This window comes from Pseudonaja textilis, chromosome 4, assembly GCF_049901715.1.
Source record: "Pseudonaja textilis isolate UNSWEBS1 chromosome 4, rPseTex1.2, whole genome shotgun sequence".
NCBI lineage: Eukaryota > Metazoa > Chordata > Lepidosauria > Squamata > Elapidae > Pseudonaja > Pseudonaja textilis.
The window spans coordinates 861,256-880,723 of NC_141993.1; the positions used below are offsets into that span (position 1 = coordinate 861,256).

A 19,468-nucleotide genomic window follows, 5' to 3' on the forward strand; every position below is an offset into this window, starting at 1 on the left:
GGGCATGGCTTGTATGTAAAAATTATACATATTTATATAAATATTGAATTTTTTTATAAAAAAGAGCAACTTTTACCCAAAATCAGGCAAAGCAGGCAGGCAGATTGAGTTGCTCACAGAATCATTCAGTGATCCATCTATCTGCCATCCGCTATCTCAGTCTGTCACATAAAATTTGCTAGCAAGCAAACTCACAAAATTAACTCACAACACACCATGTATGTAAATATCGAATTTTTTATTTAAAAAAGAGCAACTTTTATCCAAAATCAAGCAAAGCAGGCAGGCAGATTGAGTTGCTCACAGAATCACAGATTTATTCAGAGATCTATCTATCTGCCATCAGCTAGCTGAGTCTGTCACATAAAATTTGCTTGCCATGAGTCTGCACTGAATAATAGAACCTTCTGTTGGGTATAACATTGATACACCAACTAAGTTTGGGTGAATAAATATATAAACCAAGGTTTGGGAGTTTGTAACTTGTAGCTTTAAGCACAAAACTGCTTGTAATTAACTAATTAAGGGTGCGGTTACAAACGGCAATAAAAGGCAGTAAGAGAAACGTAATCTCTCTCTGCTTGTTATCTGCTTGCTACTGTTTAGTTTGCTACTGTTTGCTACAACTGTTTGAATACCTGAACGAAAGGACTATTTCATTGATGTGCTGATATCCTGTGAATACTCAGCGTTGTCTTCAAAAGGAAAGGTATCAGAGGAGAAGATATCTTTACAAGCAGATAAGGATATAGAACTGACTAGTACATGGACTAAGTTACTGAATGGATATATTTGTGAATGACATATGGACTGATTGACAATGTTTAAACTCGAATTGGATTAAACAACTATTTAAACTACAAACAGTGTTTTTGTCATCAGTGTGTGTAAACTCTAGGGCCCTTCCTCTCTCATTTGGCTGCCTGGCTTGACTGCTGCTGCACATTCTGTTTGGGGGTTTTGTCCCCAAACACTAACACCTTCAGACCTAAGGGAAGTTCGGCTGTGCTTAAAAGCCGAGCCGAAGATCTAAAGACTAGCTAGAAAGCAAGAAATCCAATCATTTCCTGCTTCCTAGCTAATCTAATCTCCCGGCACAGCAGAACAGCTGATGGTTGTAAAAAGGAAAAATAGCAATTTAGCAGATAAGTTTGCTGGGTGGGGAGGTTCCCAAGGGCCATGTGGGCGGTGCAGCCTTGTGTTTCTGCGCAGCCTAGATTAATTGCTTTGGGGAGATGCTCTGGGGATGAGATTTCTCTGCATCCCACCAAAATTTTCTTGCGGCCCACCCGTGGGCCACGACCCACCAGTTGGCAACCGCTGTACTAGATCATGGCTGTGAACACCTTACTAACACTACACCAACTGGCATACTTTATAATTGCACCAGGAAGTTGCCTTTGAGTAATTCAATACACAAGTTAAATAGATTAGGAAGAAATAAAAGCAAGTTGAAATCTGCACAGAGTTGTCTCCCTTGGTGTTGTGGTCTATTCTTCTATATCCCCTTACGTGCTACATACTGTAGAACTTGCTGTCCCTTGTCGCAGGACAAGGGTCTCCAAACCTGGCAACTTTAAGACTTGTGGACTTCAATTCCATGCTGGCTGAAGAATTCTGGGAATTGAAATCCACAAGTCTTAAAGTTGTCAAGTTTGGAGACCTTGCTAAAAAGAAAACAGCAATGCTACATTTAGCAAAGTCGTTGTGGTGGAGCATAAAATGTCTTCTTTTAGTGATATTTTATTTATTTATTATTTATTTTATTTGGTTTGTCAATTGCTTACAAGATAATAGGTATATGTAAAAACATAGTTATGAATACATGGATACATATAAGAATGGCCTGTTAAATTAAAATAAATGCTAGACGAACAAAGGTTTATTTGTGCATAGATCTATGCTAGCTATGATCTTTGGTCAACATCTAATAAAAATTTGCCCTTTTATAGGAATTTGTGGATTAGATTTAAGCTGTTTCACAGTCGCATCTTGTTTACAGAGATAGTTTATTAAAGTCCCGTCCAATCTGTAAAAGGAGAACCTCCTCTGATAGAGGTAGATGTTTTGCAGATCAAATTATCTTGATTTTGCAGGCAAAGATGACTCAGTTGCCAGAGGCGGAGAAAGAAAAGATAGCTGAACAAGTGGCTGATTTTAAGAAAGTCAAGAGTGAGCTTGATAAGGAGATTGAAATATGGGATGACACCAGCAATGACATCATCGTTCTCGCTAAACGGATGTGTGTGATTATGATGGAGATGACAGACTTCACAAGGTAATTTAAAAGAAGGTAAAAGCAGGAATTGAAAAGAAATATATATTTCTGAGCACTGGAAGTCTTTGTCACATTCAAAATAGAAAAGAGAAAAGTTTTATAATGATAGGTGACAAGTGCATGTCAAAACTAATAGAACTGAAAATTGAAATGTTCACTGTAAAGTATTGAAGTGTCACAATGATTGTTTAAAGCAGGGGTGTCCAACCTTTAGGACTTGTTGACTTTTAATTCCCAGAATTTCCAAGGCAGTCATTGAAGTCTGTAAGTCTTAAAGTTGCCAAGGTTGGATAATCCTGCTTTAAAGTGTATGCTGGTTTGGAGGAAGACAGTGAGATGTTGTCCTTTTCGATTCCCTTCTATTTTGTTTATGATTATTTACTCTAGGTGACCCTATTATGATGGATATATAACAAAATGATCTAATGCAAAGAAGACCTTTGGTTAAGAAATAATTTATGACAACTGAAAAACTTGGAATTTACTCACTTAGTGCTTTTCATTGTGAACATTGATGTCTGTCTTAAAAACCCAAATCAATTTTGCACTAATTGAATTGCAATGGATTTTCTCAATGAACCATGAGATTATTCTTCAGAAAGCAAGTGGCAGGCATGGAGGTCTCTAGGTTGAAATGACACTTTTACATTCAGAAGGGAAAGGAAATGCATATTCAAGCAATTTTAATAGTTTGTGTAGATATGTTTTTTGTTTAGAGTTTCCACACAACGCTGATGTTCTAATTAAAACAGTAGACTATCAAAAGATAACATACTGGAACACTGGAATTAACACATGGTTAGTAATGGCTTGTACAAAGACTGGGTTGTATCCATCTATATAAAATGATCCTTGATACAATACCAATTTTGATGCAGTACAGGGAGAATGGCAAGTTTTGGTAAATCCCTAATTAATCAATCCCTAATTTTATTTAGAAGCTTGGAGAAAATGCAGAAAGAAGTTTAGAAGACTACTATGAAGATGATAGGGAAATTAGTAAAATGGATTCTTTTTCTGTTGCTGATAATTGATTCAAAAAGATGTGATATTCTGATTTTGTAGGTATTCAGTGCTCTTCAGCCACCTATCAAATAATATAATCATTTAAAGCTGACAAATAAACATTCTCTGTCTAGAAATTGAACCTATTGTTACACAATGATGTGCTACACTTGTTTTCTGGAAGCTTCCATTTCAACACATTTGTATTTACAAAGATTTACAGATTTACTACCTACCATGATTGTGTTAGAAGATTTCCCTACCCCGAGAATTTCTGGTCCCCTTTTTAAAAGAGGAACTCAAAACAGCTCCTGTCACCTTGGCTCTTTTTGACTCTACCCTAGGGACACTCCCAACTATTTTTCAGCTTTCTGAAACTAGTTCAAGGAAAGTGTAACTACATAGTTCTAAATATGGCTGCATCCTCTCTCTTTGTCCCCTAAGAAAAACAAAATGATCTAGAACACCCCCTTTCTGTCTCTTCTGTACACCACAAGGAAGGATACTTAAAACTGCTCTCTAGCCAAACACTTTCATATAAATTTTGGTATATTGCAAAAACAATACAGCTAAATAAAACAATAACCTAAAGGTGTTACAGATTGTGTAATATACAGCCTGAATCAATACATCTGTATATACAGGAAACATTTTTTCCATTCAAAGTCACTAAAGGGCTTTTAAAATATCATCTTTATGTATATACTTTAAATGTGCAATCCAGGAAGGATTCTTTATTTTACTGATTAACCCTTGGGCCATATTGAAGTGCAGAGGTCCAGACACAAATTATTACTAAAATCTGATAAAAACAATTTAAAATGAAATTGGATAAAACCAGGGATGGGATTCAAATTTTTAACAACCAGTTCTGTGGGAAGAAGAAATTTCCTGACAGTGAGTATAATTAATCAATTGGAATGGATTGCCTCTGAAAGTTATGGGTATTCCATCACTGGAGGTTTTCAAGAAGAGATTGGACAGCCATTTGTCTGGAATGGTATAGGGCAGGGGTGGGATTCAAATTTTTTAACACCTGGTTATGTGGGCGTGTCTTAGTTGGTGGTGTGGCTTGGTAGTCATGTGACTGGGTGGACATGGCTTGATGGTCATGTTATTGGCTGGGTGTGGCCAACTCAACATCACTCACATCGAGGCATGCATCTCCTTGCCTGGCCTCTCATGACTGTGGGGATGGTGCAACAGTCGTAAGTGTGAAAAATTGTCATAAGTCACTTTTATCAGTGCCACTGTAACTTTGAATGGTCACTCCACACAAGCAAAGTACCAGCAAAGGAGGGTAAAAAACCTCCAGAGACGTTCCTGAGATAGGAAGTCTAGTCCTACCAGAATGTAATAAGGGTTAATGGAGAGGCAGTTTCTGTAAGCAAGACCAGAATGTTTCCTTCCTGCTTTCCTCACAGGATTAGGCCAGTTATTTCTTCTAACAACCAGTTTTCCGAACTGCTTATAAAGTTAACAACTGGTTTTAACGAATAGGTGCGAACTGGTAGAATCCCACCCCTGGATAAAACACAATTCAAAATGAAATTGGAATAAAATACAATGTAAAATGAAATTGGAATAAAATACAATTTAAAATGAAATTGGAATAAAATGCAATAATTTAATATATAGATAAATAAAATATGGTAACATTATATTTCGGCATTTCCCTTATAATCTACCCCAATTAGTCCCACATCTCAACCGAACCATTTTGCTTAAGTACTGTGCTGTGTTAAGTGTTATTTTCAGATTCTGGCCGCATGAAAAGTAAGTTGTCTAGAGAGGATACTTATATTTAGAAAGTTTTCACAAAATATAGTTTCACAAGCAGAATCTTGGAACCTCTCTCCTACTGCCTATATCACTTTTTAATAGCACCGACAGAAAAGGAAGCGAAGGAATGAACGTAGGCTAATGCTGCAGCCAGGGCCTTAGAGGGCAACGTTTCTTGCCAGGAAGAATTCCCCTTGCACCATCCAAAATGCAGGGCAATTTCCCATCTTGATCTGCAAATTTCCCAAACTCTCCAGAGCAGGTTGTTGGAATATGAGAGAAACTGAAAGAGGAAGGAAATTGGCAAAGAGTCTTTTTCCTCATTTGAAAAAGACTACTGCTGAACTAATAGTCATCTATGAGATTTTTTGAGGACAAAATACCAGTTGTGGATCCGCTTCATTGCATTGATCAATTTAAATTGAATGAACATTTTCATTTTATAATAAAACAACTTGTACTGGTTTCTTATAATGCTTCCAGCCAAAAGCTTTCTCTGCTTGGTCTTCTCTAATCAGTTATATATAAATACTAGGATACATAAATACTTTTTATCACTCAGTTATATTAAGGGCAATTTTTGTCTGTAGATGTGGGAAAAAAGCCAATATGTTCAATACAGAATGAATTCCAGCAGCTTTTAATCCAGAGTAAATTGTATTTAAGTGTAGGAACTTCAGCGGCCTTGGAGTTTACTGGGCAATTAACTCTGATTTGGTGCATTGATTTCAGTGAAAGCTAATTGTAGTTTAGGCTGGATCTGTTCAGAATCTGCTCAGATCTTTTTAGTTTGGATTGTTGCAAATGGGATATTCAAAAGTCAAGATGGTCGCCATAACTGTGCTATGTTATACCTACTGTATGTTGTCAAATAGAGGCTTTGGTGTGGCCGCCATCTTGACTACTTTGCTATTACACCAAAGATAATTCTGGTAATAAGGAGGGTACATGAAAAAGGCACAAATAGATCTTTTTATGCCATAAATGCCTGGGTTGTGTAAAAAAAAGAGATTTAGTTAGAGCAGGGGAAGCGGCATCAGGAGCATTCCTGGAGGAGGATGAAGAATGAATCTGACTGAACTCAGGTCTGAGCTGCTATTAGGGCCTACCTCATGGCAGTAAGGGTGAGGAAATCTTAATATTTCTCCAACAGCATTGCATCCAAGGATAGCCATCCAGGTGCCTTGTTTCATGTGACCACCTGGGGAGCACAGTGGCTCTCATGGTTAGGATGCTGGGATGGAGGTTAGCAAGCCCACATTTGAGACTCAAGTGCTGCTGTGGGGCAGAGTTGAGCTCCCATCCTTCACTCCAGCTCTTGGCGGGGACATGAAAGGAGCCCCCAACTGGGCATCCCCCGGGAAACAGTGATGTCACTGGCTAATCCTTTCAACCCAAAAGCGCCTTGGTACTTCAGGCATGAATGCAATATGACCTCCTCTTGGTTAGAGAGCCCCAAAATTCCAGATTTTTTTTTTAAGGTAACAGGTTGAAGTTGTCTACTGACAGCATCCTCTCTTTCTTCTGAGTAATGAAAGCATTTTTTTTGGTAAGCTAATATACTGGAGAGAAGAAAATATTTTATAGAAGAAATGCCATCGGGATTATACAAGGTTAAGGGGAAAAAAAGACAAATATAATTCATATTTTATGTATTTTAGGTGTTTTAAAACCTAAACACTATATAAGGAGAACTGAAAAGTTGACATTTCCATCTTATGGATATTTTGTCCCTTTGGGGACAAATAAAAATATAGTTGATAATCTAAAATCTCAAATAGCAGTAGTTTTTTTAAAAAAATTCATGAAATAAGGTATATTTTAATAAAATCTTTTTTGCAAAGCAGATGACTTCACATTTTGAAACATTCTGGTTTTGCATCAGAGGTAGTATTCAGCAGGTTCTGAAGAACCAGTAGTTCTGAAGAACCGGTAGCAGAAATTTTGAGTAGTTCAGAGAACCGGTAAGTATCACTTCTGACTGGAGATTTTACAGTATCCTTCCCAGCCACGCCCACCAAGCCACACACACAAAACCAGTAGTAAAAAAATTTGAATCCCACCACTGTTTTGCATTCAACTCCACCATCAATTGCTGAATTGTTACAATTTAACTAAGTTATTTATGAATTTAAGAAATCTAGGTATAATATACTTTATTTCCAAAGTAAAAAGCTGTCTAATAGTGAAAATCATAATGCCCAGGCTGTTTGGGATATTTCCTTTCTCAAGGAAAAGCAGCTGATGTTCCATATAATCTTTCTAGATAGAGGCCATTTGGTGCCCAGAAGTGGCTGCCATTTTGAAAGCGGTCACAATTCTCAGTTTGCAAGAATTACTGTGACTCCTAAACTGGTGCCCACTTGGGATAGTACACAGTAGCTTCTGACTAGGGAGGTCACACGATGCTTCTCATTGGGAAAGACAATCTTCTGGAAAGATAAGTAGAGCAAGGCATGATGGGGGAGGAGGCCCAAGAGGGTGAGACCCAGTGGGGAGGAAGCTGGGCCAGGAGTGCCTCAGGGGGTGAGGGAGACCCTGGGAGGCCAAGGGCAGATCATGGGTGACTGGGGAAGTGTTGCAGTACAGAGCTTGGCCTCACAGGCCCAGGGGTGGGATTCTACCTGGTCAGACCGGTTCTATAGAATGGGTTGTTACGATACTGTGCAGTTTGGAGAACTGGCAAATCATGCCACTGGCTGGCCCCTCCCCTCCCCTCTCCACCCACTCACTGTATGCCATCCAACTTGCCTGCCCTGTGCCTTCGGCTAATTTTTGGAAAGTTGCTATTTTTCCTTTTCTTCCCCCTAACCACCAGCTGTTCCAACTATCAGCTGTGCTGGGAGATTTAGATTAGCTAGAAATCAGGAAATGGTTTGATTTCTTGCTTTCTAGCTAATCTAAAAGCAGAACTGAAGCTTCCTTAGGACTGAAGGTTCTATTTTTCATTGCAGACTCAGGTAGCAGATTGCAGAAAGGTAGATTTCTGAGTGAATCTGTGATTCTGTGAGCAACTCAATCTGCCTGCCTGCTTTGACTGATTTTGCATAAAAGTTGCTTTTTTTAATAAAAAAATCAATAGTTCCATATATATTTACAATATTTACATATAAGCCATGTCCAGCCAGTGATGTGACCACCAAGCCATGCCCAGTCAGCAAGCCATACCCACCCAATCGCATGACCACCAAGACACACCCACAAATTAGGCCACACCCACAGAATCGGTTGTTAAGAAATTTGAATCCCACTCCTGCACACAGCCTGTTCATTCTACAATGGGGAGAGCCAGGATTGTGTTCATTAAGTGAGGCAATCGCATGGGTACCTTCCCTAAACACTGCGACAATTTGTGGCTATAATTCCAGGCTCAATTGTGGTCATAAGTCAAGGACTACCTGTACTTCCATTTAGCAAAGGTAGCCATTTGTAAAAATTGTAATCTAAATGAGAGATGATGAAGACATGAATCACAATGGCCATTTCTTTTCCCTAGCAGAGCTACAGCTGTTGCAAAGGGCAAATGTTCTAAAATATTGTAATTGCCATTTCCCCCACCCCACCCCTTTCACAGTTTCTTCAGGAAAGCTCAGGAGAAAAAAATATTTCTCATTGTTGGGGGCCATAGGATGACACTGTAAACTGCTTAGAGAGGGATGTAAAGCACTAAAACACAGTCAAAGTGCTATTCCCATTGCTATCAAGAAAGAACAAGAGCAGAAATTAGAATATCTGTTCTTTTAGCTACGTACCAGTGGTAGTATGCTATCGGTTCAGCCGAGCTGGTAGTAAAAAAAAAAAAAAAGGGCTGAGAGGAGGAAAAAAGCCTCTGACATCAGCTGAGAGGATAAAAGAACGGAAAGCGCATGGGAGGGTCACTCCTACCTTTTTGTTTCTTCATCCTCTCAGCTGATTGGCTTGTTAGGAATGTACCCATTAGGGGCGCTCGCACCCGTGCGATCACCCACCAAACAGGAAGTGACTAAGGTAGTATCCAACTACTGCTATGTACCACGCTTGAGTTTCTTGAATTTGTTGAGAAATTTGTAAAAAGCATTTAAAATGTACATTGCCATTGCTTTCTGGAATATTTTTAAGCCTTTTGAGCAGCCTAGTTTCTATGCCTCCTGACACTTTCAAAGGACGCCAAAAGTTTAATGAATCGGGACTTACCTTTACTGAAGCTATATTAATTCTTTCAACAGACTTTTCAAAACGTTTAACTCTCTGGCTTTTATATCTAGTTAATATTGAAATTTCTGAAATATTTCCTAGATTTCTTTTTACAAATTTGACATCACAGTGGCTATTCAGTACCTTATACTAATATAATAGCTGGCCCTAGAGATGTGTGATGTATTCGTGACGAGGGGCTGTACATTTTCACATTTGAGTTGGAACTATTTTGGAGTTTGGATCTAGCTGATGAATTGAATAGCATCTGGACCCTCAGAGAAAACCAGCTGGATTAATTACTAACAGAAAAAGTGTCGCAGCATGCTCTCAGTGATATGTGTAAGTAAAATAAACATATTAAGGAAGATTAAGTAAAATGCATACAGTTCAAAGAACTCGGTAAGACAGAAGATTGGATATAATGATAGTTATGAATTACACAGACAATTGTTACAAAATATGGAATGGACTCAGGATTTAAGCAAATATTGAAACTTGTCACTTTAAGTATATAACCTTCGGGCAGTTATCTCCATCACACTGCAACATATCAGAACTTTAAAAGGAATATAATCCATTGTTCAGCTCTGAGGATAACAATTGTTAGACTTTTGATTGCTGCTAGTTGAGCATACATCATATAGCCTTCCTTCTTTCTCAAAAAGCATTGAAACACTACAGCCCCATGACTTATAACAGAGTTGGAAGGCACCTTGGAGGTCTTCTAGTCCACCCTTTGTTCAAGTCAGGAGACCTTATGCCAAATATTGGTGTAAATAATGGTTTCACAAAAGATTCCCAGTGGAAACTAAGCCAACCTGCTTTGTCTCTGTGACACTTTCACTAAGTGGATATTAAGAGAGCATGGCCTGAGTTCCAGAGGGTCTACAACCTGGAACCAAGCTCAGGTTCTCCAACTGAAAAGCAAAGGCTGGCTTTGCTTCAACAAACTTGAGGCAGGGACCCCGTTGCAAGGAACATTTTTTTTTTTAAGGCAGCCAGATCTATTGTCTATTTCTCATGGGTCAATGAAGAATAGTAAATAGTTATGTGGAGCTCTGATGTGTCTTCAGGGGCAGTTTTGACTTTTCCTTCTGTGTGATATATAGTCAATGTCTCTAAAATGTCATGTTTTCCTGAATTGCTGATGGGAAGGAGATCTCTCAAACTTTCTCTTCATGTAGAGCATCCTCTTATACGGAGGATGAGCAGACAATAATTACCTTGGAGTTCTGATAAATATTTATTTGATCAGACACTTAAAAATAACAAAAAAAAAGAGGTGGAAAATATGCAAATATGTTGTATGAATAAACGTGTTTTTCCTTGTTTTATGAATGTTCTGATGAGGTTCTCTTCTGTTGTCTCTAATTTTAAAGCAAAACTATATTAATAGCTTTCCCTTCAAGCTATAATAACACACATAAATTCAGCCCTAAACTCTGAGAGTGGTTCAGGTATGCCTACTTAAAGGCAAAAGGGGAAAGGTATTGCTAGAAGCTGATGACATGGACACATATATTCACTTCACATCAAAGTATCTGATGATTGAAACTATATCTGGATTTCAAAGGCGCCCTCCCCAATGCGTTTGGATTAACTGTGCAGGATGAGATTCGAAGGAATTTCTACTGTCAATGCAGCAAGCTACAGTTAGAACTGTGGCACAAGACTAGGAAGAAAATCGCTGTCTCATGCAGAGATGACATGCACCTTTTCTTTCAGATTCCTCAGAAACAGAGCAGAGGTGAACCTATTATTTTCCTTGTGGGAATTGCATTAAAGATCTATCTTCTAGAACAAACCAAAGAGTAAGTGAAAGTGAATGAGGCAAAGAGGCTTCCTCCTGAAGACCTAGCCAAACACAACAGTTTCTACATCTGCAGACAGAAGCAGTTGCTTAATTAATTAAAGCAGCTGACCTCTTTTTCTCTGGGACCTGAAAATACATACGAAATAATTATCATGCTGTCATTTTTCTGAAATGTCTATATCACTCATTAAAAGTAGAGTGGCCATCTGTGTGAAGTCCCACTGGCTAAATCCTGCCATAATTTCCTTTAGTGGGGGAAAAAATGAATTCTCTCCTTGCATATAGGATTCTGAAGTGCATATTAGCCAGAGCAGACAAATTGCAGCTGCCAGAGGACCCTAGAGGAGGAAAAGACAGATCACGAAAAATAGGTGTTGTGTGCAGAGAAATACAATAAAAGGCACAATTTATGTTCGAGAGTGCTAGCATCAGTAGAAAGGGCAAGTGTGAAGCCTTCTTAGAAAAAAATAATCGAGAGGCACCGAGTCAGTTATGATAAGGTCAGCCCATATTGTTATCCAATTCACCATCCCCCTTATAAAAGTCATGCTGTAATTTGCATTTGTTTTAGGTATTATTTCAGAGTACATATCACCTGCAACCTTTCAGGCTTAAAGCACTTTTGCCTGGGGGGTGGGGCAGGAGACCAGTGATCACAGCAGTTGTACATAGACTAGACTAGAATACTTTATTTGGCCAAGTGTGATTAGATACACAAGGAATATGTCTCCTATGCCGAAGCTCTCCATATGCAGGCAAAGCAAAAGAATAATCATCATCATCCCAATAAGAGGGGGATAAGATGACATGAAGGATAAATGATAATACAACAGCCATACTAAATGGGTAAATATACACAGACATTAGATAGCCCTGTGAGAATTAGGTGTTCAGCAGATGGATGGAACGCAAGAATAAACTGTCCCCGTGTTTAGTTGTTTTATCATGCAATGCCCTATAGAGGTTGGACGTGTCATTTAATGGGGTGAAAATTAATTTTTGCAATTTTTTTTCAAAGGGGTTGTAAAATATGTGTCTGTACACCAAGAATTCAAATATGTTGTTATTTTTGCAATTTTACAACGTTTAGCTTGGTGTGGTAAATCATATACCCCACAAATACTGTTAACTTTATCTTCTCAAAATTACACCTTGTGATACAAAAATTAAAGTTTTTTTTTTCCTCCATGAATGTTATCTAGCTAAGCAAAAATCCATGCAACCATAAACTAACATCAGAAAGCAATAATATGAGTTACAAAAATGTTTAAGTGAGTTTTATCAAGTCCTATTTTGATTTGTTTGATTCATCAGCTACCAACTTGCTTCTTGATCTCTGATATAACCCTCAGGTTTCTCATGTGCTTGCTGCCTCTGTGACCTTATTCACACAACTCTCCATTGATTGAGCTATTGTGGTACTTGCATTGATTCGTCAATGAACTTCTTTATTTCCGCTGTAGTCAGTTTGCACGTCAAAGGTGGCTCATATATGCTTTCAGACCACTCAATCAGCTCCACCAGAGTGGATGCTCTGGCTTGACCTCTTCCCAGTGCATGACACCACCTTCACAGCCAGTAATAATATTTGTAGAATCTCCTCCAATGGCTTTTGTCAATGCCTTTCTTCTTCTTGAAATATACCAGATTATCTACAATTACTTGGGCAGGTTTTTGTTTTTGAGCCTTTCTCTGGAGTGAAATAATACCTTCCACCTGGCTCACTGCACACAGAATAATGTTCTTCTTTGATGGTATTGGGGAAGTTCTGGTCTGAATTGTTTGCTGAGGAATTGCTGGTCTGAAAAGTTATGATATTTATGTAGTTATTTACCAATCACATCTGCTAGTACATTATATTAAACTAACTAAAAGGTCTTTACAATCTCCAAGGCATGTCACAACTTTTGAGCACCCTTAACGTTTGGAAATTGAAATTTGAAAAATTTGATAGGCCGTATTACAGCAGCATCCTTAGGGGAGGAGTTGAAACAATTTATGTCCAAGAGGTGAGGTGTCTGTAGGTATTTTCTCAGCCATCCTTCTGATCTGTACCGTATAGGTCTTCTATGGAAGGCAGGCTGGTTGCAATTTGTCTTTCTGCGGTCTTAACTATCTGTTGGTGTCTGTTCCTGTCATGTTTGATTGCTGTACCCAACCAGACTGTTTTAGAAGTTCAAATGACAGACTCAATGATTCCTTTCTAGAACTATCAACAACTCCTGGGGTATTCATTCCCTGAGTTGTTTGTTTGTTTGTGTATTTATTTACGTCTACCAGGATCTGCAAGAGAGGCAGAATTTTTGACTCTCCTTTTCACATAACAGGCATATTGTGGCTATTGATACATTTATTTTATTGCTTCTTCTAAAAACAAGAACCACTGAATGTTGAAGCTCTATAGTTGAGGATTTTGCCACTAAATCTTGGTAACATAATATTGAGACAATTTGGGAAGACAGAATCTTCCCACTTTGGACACAGATATGGTAATAATGATAGAGAAAAACATTTTAGAAAGGAAATTTTCAGAGACAAAATTTCCCTTCCCAGCTTGGAAGTTCTTTTCTGGCTTGTGGGAAATATTGCAATGATACACAAATACACATCAGAGTTGTTCCAAATTCAGAGTGTCTCTGTTTCAAGCTGGAAATACTTCCAATATAGCTGGGATACTTTATTGGAACAGTTTATTTCAAACATTATCATAATATAGAAAGCAAATATGAAAGCCCACATCGCTAGAGTATATTGCAATGTAAATCTGAACAGAGGGGGCCATATTATTAAAATTTCAAGGAACAAAAACCAACCAAGCGATGCTGTGGAGGTTCTATCTCTTATGTCAGGCCCAAGCCTACAAATGACACTGCAAAATCCAATCAAGTCCAGGCCTTTATATGCTTGTACCCAAGGGACAGAATTTTGCAAAACTAAAGGCACACGTTTCTTACCTACTAGATAGATCCTGAGAGATTCTAGGGTGTGGCTTCCCTGAACCTCTTCCCCACCTTATCTTATAGACAATGATCTCTCATCTCTTAAATGGAAACTTCTATTCACTGGATGCAATACTGTTGAAGACCATTACAACATATTTTTACTTTAAGTCAAAAGAGTCATCAAAATGTATGTCCCAGTAACAACTCCGAAAACAAAACCAAAAAAAAAAGAAAACCCCAACACATTACCCATAACAATAAGGAAGCTTCAATCCAAAAATAAATCACTTCGGCGGAAAAACAAATCTGGTCACGTTGCCAACTTCAAAAGCCGATACAAAAATTTATGCCACCAGATAAAGGCTGAATGCACCAATTATCACATTAAACAAGAAAAAAACCTTCTACGCACCAATTCCACATGTGTTTTCTACAATTTTGTGAACAACAAACTAAAAGACTGAAGGTCCATCCCACCCCTGAAAGGACCTAATGCTAAAGACTGCAACGACAACACCATCAATGCAAACCACTTTAACACATTCTTTGGCTCAGTATCTGTAAACAGCAATGGATCATGTCCAGTATTTCCCAGCTGAACCACAGAAAACTACAATGATCTAATACATATCGATTTTACAGAAGACAATGTTGAAAAAGCACTTCGCAATCTAAAACCATCTCTATCTATTGGACCGGACAGAATATGTGCCTACTTCTTAAAAAAGCTACCCACTGCCATAACCGAACTTCTAAGCATAATCTTTGAAAAATCTTTCAGGACCAGCTCCTTGCCAAAACTATGGTCACAAGCCACGGTCATCCCCATCTCCAAAAAGGGAGACCCCAGCTTAGTTGAAAATTAAAGACTAATCTCTTCATGCTAGGTCACCTGTAAAGTCATGGAATCAATTATTAACTAATCCATCCTCCTCCTCTTAGAGACAACCTACTCTCTAATAAACAATTTAGTTTCAGAAAAAAACTACCCTGCAATCTGCAACCCTTACACTGCAAAAACATATGGACTACACAACTCAATTTGGGCAAAGCAATAGACACAATCTACATAGACTTCTGTAAAGCCTTTGATTTAGTGGTACACGACAAACTACTCCTAAAACTAAAATCTTATGGTATCTCTGGACACCTGCATAACTAAATAGAAGCATTCCTGTCAAACAGACAACAAATGGTCAAAATTGGGAGCGTCCTATCAAATTCTGTACCTGTCAACAGTGGTGTCCCCCAAGGCACTGTTCTAAGACCAACTCTTTTCATACTCTACTTAAATGAACTCTGTGATCATATTAAGAGCAACTGCATTCTCTTCAACTGATGATGTAAAGCTATTCAACACCACAGACAATACTGCTACCCTTCAAAAAGACCTTGAATGTGTTTCAGAATGGTCAAACAAATGGCAACTTCAAATCTCAACAAATAAATGCTCTATCCTACATATTGGCAAAAACAATCAGCAAACAAAATACAGGCTGAACGGTCAAGACCTTGTTGATGATCCAAATTCTGTCAAGGATCTTGGAGTACTCATCTCTAATGACCGAAGTGCTAGAGCCTACTGTAACTACATAGCCAAAAAGGCATTAAAAGTTGTTAACCTAATCTTACGTAGCTTTTTCTCTGGTAATATTACACTAATAACTAGACCATACAAAACATTTGCTAGACCAATACTCAAATACAGCTCATCAGTCTGGAACCCACATTAGATATCTGATATTAACACAGTTGAGAAAGTCCAGAAATATTTCACAAGAAGAGTTCTCCACTCCTCTACTCATTGCAGAATACCTTATGACAGCAGACGTGAAATTCTAGACCTAGAAAACCTAGAACTCTGCCGCCTTTGGTCCAATCTAAGTATAGTGTATAAAATCATACATTGCAATGTCCTACCTGTCAATGAATACTTCAGCTTCAACCATAACAACACAAGAGCACACAATAGATACAACCTCAAGGTTAATCGCACCCAACTTGATTGCAGGAAATACGACTTCAGTAACAGAGTGGTCAATGTTTGGAATGCTCTACCTGACTCTGTGGTTTCTTCCGCAAACCCCAAAAACTTTAACCTTAGACTGTCTATTATTGACCTCACCCCTTTCCTAAGAGGTCTGTAGGGGCGTGCATAAGCGCATCAACGTGCCTACCATCTCTGTCCAATTGTTTCTTTTATTTTTCTTATATTTATCCATGTATTCATAACTATGTCTTTTACTGATACCTATTATCTTGTAAGCAATTGACAAACCAAATAAATACATAAATAAAGCTCTCCCCATTTTACCTCCAGGTGCACGTTCAATGACACACATTGTTGTGGAGTCCCAGAGAGGGAAGAAAAAGCTTCAGCTTAACCACAGCAAACTAGATTGGCTAGGATGGGTCCAGATTCTCTCTTTTTCAGTCCTGGTTTGGATCAAGGTCAAGACTACCCCAGACAGAACCACTCCACAATTTGGGGGTCTCAACTACTGTTTGAAGAGCAGGTGACAGTTGTGGATGAGTAAGGGTATATGTGAGATTTATATAGTTTTGTGTTTTGCACCAATTCTGCCCTTTCCTGGATCAGGAGATGCTGGGCACAGTGACTCATGCTTTGGTTAGCTCCTGAATGGTTTACTGCAATCTACTCTACATGGGACTGCTTTGAAGAGCATCCAGAAGTTTCATTTGGTCCACCATCCACCAGTGTAAGCAATTGTGGGTATTGTGGGTTCTTGAGCTGCACTGGCTCCCAGGTTACTTCCACAGGCAATGCAAAATGTTTGCCTTTACTTATAAATATTTACATGGCATGGACTCAAGGTATCTGAAGTGCTGCCTAATATTATTGAGCCGTGGTGGCACAGTGGTTAGAATACAGTACTGCAAGCTACTTCTGCTGACTGCTAGCTGCAGTTTGGTAGTTCAATTCTCACCAGGCTCAAGGTTGACTCAGCCTTCCATCCTTCTGAGATGGATAAAATGAGGACCCAGATTGTTGGGGGCAATAGGCTGACTCTCTAAACCACTTAGAGAGGGCTGTAAAGCACTGTGAAGCTGTATATAAGTCTAACTGCTATTGCTGTTTATTCTTTCTCCCTTTCCCTGCTCTGGGTCCCTTCTATCAGGGTTTGTCACTAGTGAGACCTAGGATCATCCCCTTTCTGCACCTGAACCTGCCTTCTAGAACACAGGACCACCTGAAGTTAGGTTGGCTCCAACCCTGTTCGTCTATTGGAAAGCCCTGAAAACCTGACTGTTTTTCTGACTACAAAGATTGGGAAACTAATTGGGCCCTTCTTGTTGATGCATGGGATCTGGCAGCTCCTTTTTGTTTAATGACTTCTAATATGCATTTTTATATTGTATTTTTTTTAAAAAAAATAATCTTCATTAGCCACGCAGAATCGCATTAGTACAATAGGCAGTCATTTAAATTGATTTAAATAAATATAATCAAAAGGACACATTAGCCTTTGAAATATTGTTGAGGAGGATATTTTCCTGGTGGGTCAGAGATAAGTATGTGGAAAAAAGACAGATTGAAATATTTGGATAAGAGATTGTAATATATAATGAAAACATATATTTGAATGATGAATTACTAAGGTATTAGGAACTTTGAAATGTAATTAGACTTCCATATTAAAAAATACCTGTCACAACTGTGTAACAGATGTTCCAAGAAGGTATCAAATGCAATCCTAAGCCCCTTTATCTAGTTACTGTCAGCAACCAAAAAGAAAATGATAAGCAGGGGTGGGATTCCACCGGATCTGTCCGCTTCTGCAGAACTGGTTGCTCTGAAGAGCAGCAAACAGAGAACATACATAGAACCGGTTCTATGTTTGCGGCTGTTTTGGCCCACCCACCCGCCCAGGCTCTTACCTGACAGGTGCAGCTGCTTTGCGCAACATAGCTACAGTTGAAAAGCAGGGAAAAAAGGGCTTTTCCAACTGCTACACACTTGCACGCAGTGCTGCTCAGCTATCCAGGCAGCTCAGCAGGTCATAGATTGCACTCATACATGCATGCACAACGCAGAGCGACAGAACCGGTAGTTATACTGGTCGGATGCCATCCCAAATGATAAGCATCAAACATTGAAACCACTCAGTGGTGGGATTCAAATATTTTACTACCGGTTCTGTGGGTGTGGCTTGGTGGCCATGGTGGGGGAAGGATACTGTAAAATCTCCAGTCAGAGGTGGTATTTGCTGGTTCTCTGAACTACTCAAAATATCCGCTACCAGTTCTCCAGAACGAGTCAGAACCTGCTGAATACCACCCTGAACCACTGCTTTTATGATTGAAGTGATCTTTCTTTCTTTCTCAACAAAATGGCTGATACTCAAAGGTGCAGGTTCTACTTATTCTCAAGCAGCGTCTGTCTTTGAACTCATATGGAAAGAGTTGCATTCAAATGCATTGTGCCCCTTAATAATAAGGTTGTGTTGGATACTGTAATTTTTTTTTCTTTTCAGCCATGGTTTAGAAGTGATTTGCTGTTACCTTCAACTTTTCAGTGTGGTTGACAGTCTTCAGATTTTGTGTCTATCACCCACTGATCATCTCAACATGCTTTCTCAATTTATGCCAACATCGCCTAGATGTTGCCATTTGTTGTAGGCTAGTTGGGTGGAATTCTTACCCTTGTATCATTCAGAGGATTATGGGTGGTGAAGTGTTGCATGATAAAAGGAGCCCCTACTCCATCTTCTAATTATAAGACCCTGTGGATAATTTTATTTATATTCTGCCTTTATATCATCCTCTCAGAGGTAATTGTAATCAGGCAACTCAGTAGCAATCATTGGGTTAATCTGATTTGCCTTCAAGTTGTTTTGAGAGAGCAAAGATACTGCAGCTGAGTTCCAAGAATCAGAATCCTATTAACCTTTGGGAGATAAGACTAGTTTTTGTATTATTTTAAATAACAACTGACCATCTCTGATTCTATTAAATTCTTTAATAAATGTATTGACTGATAAACTGAAATTGATTCAAACATTTTGCCCAGTGCAGTTCCCCTTTAAAACATTTTGCTGGGTGCTGTAAAAGAACTTGGAGCTGACCTTGAGAAAGATATGAGAAAGTAAAGTGGCTTTCAAGATTGATATTGGTTTTTTTGAAGTAGGCCAGTTCAAGAAACAGAGGCAGCAGAGATACTTTGAACATATTTTATTGTAATAAGGTAAGATTTAGAATTTTTAAAAAACTGTCCAAGTTCCTCCCTGACTCATCTATGGATTTCTATGCAATTTGGATTCTTAAACCAATAGGTATTTTTCTCTGGCTTACAGGGAAGATAAAACATCAACCAGGATCCTTAAAAATTCATCAAGAGGTCTTTTAAAAATAATTCTATGAAGAATTATATTAAAAGATACAACTAACAAAGAAACCTAATAGATAGACATTGACATATATCGAAGGAAAAATATAGGGGGATAGTAAGAA

At 38.6% G+C, this 19,468-nt stretch overlaps 1 protein-coding gene across 1 annotated transcript in view; it reads left to right on the plus strand.

Annotated features, from left to right (window-relative positions):
- CTNNA3 (catenin alpha 3) overlaps window positions 1–19,468 on the plus strand; it is a 711,430-nt gene that overhangs the window by 642,869 nt on the left and 49,093 nt on the right. Inside the window, exon 15 of the mRNA XM_026714519.2 lies at window positions 2,097–2,278. Coding sequence (XP_026570304.2) covers window positions 2,097–2,278 — 182 coding nt within the window. The remainder of the gene's footprint in view (window positions 1–2,096; window positions 2,279–19,468) is intronic.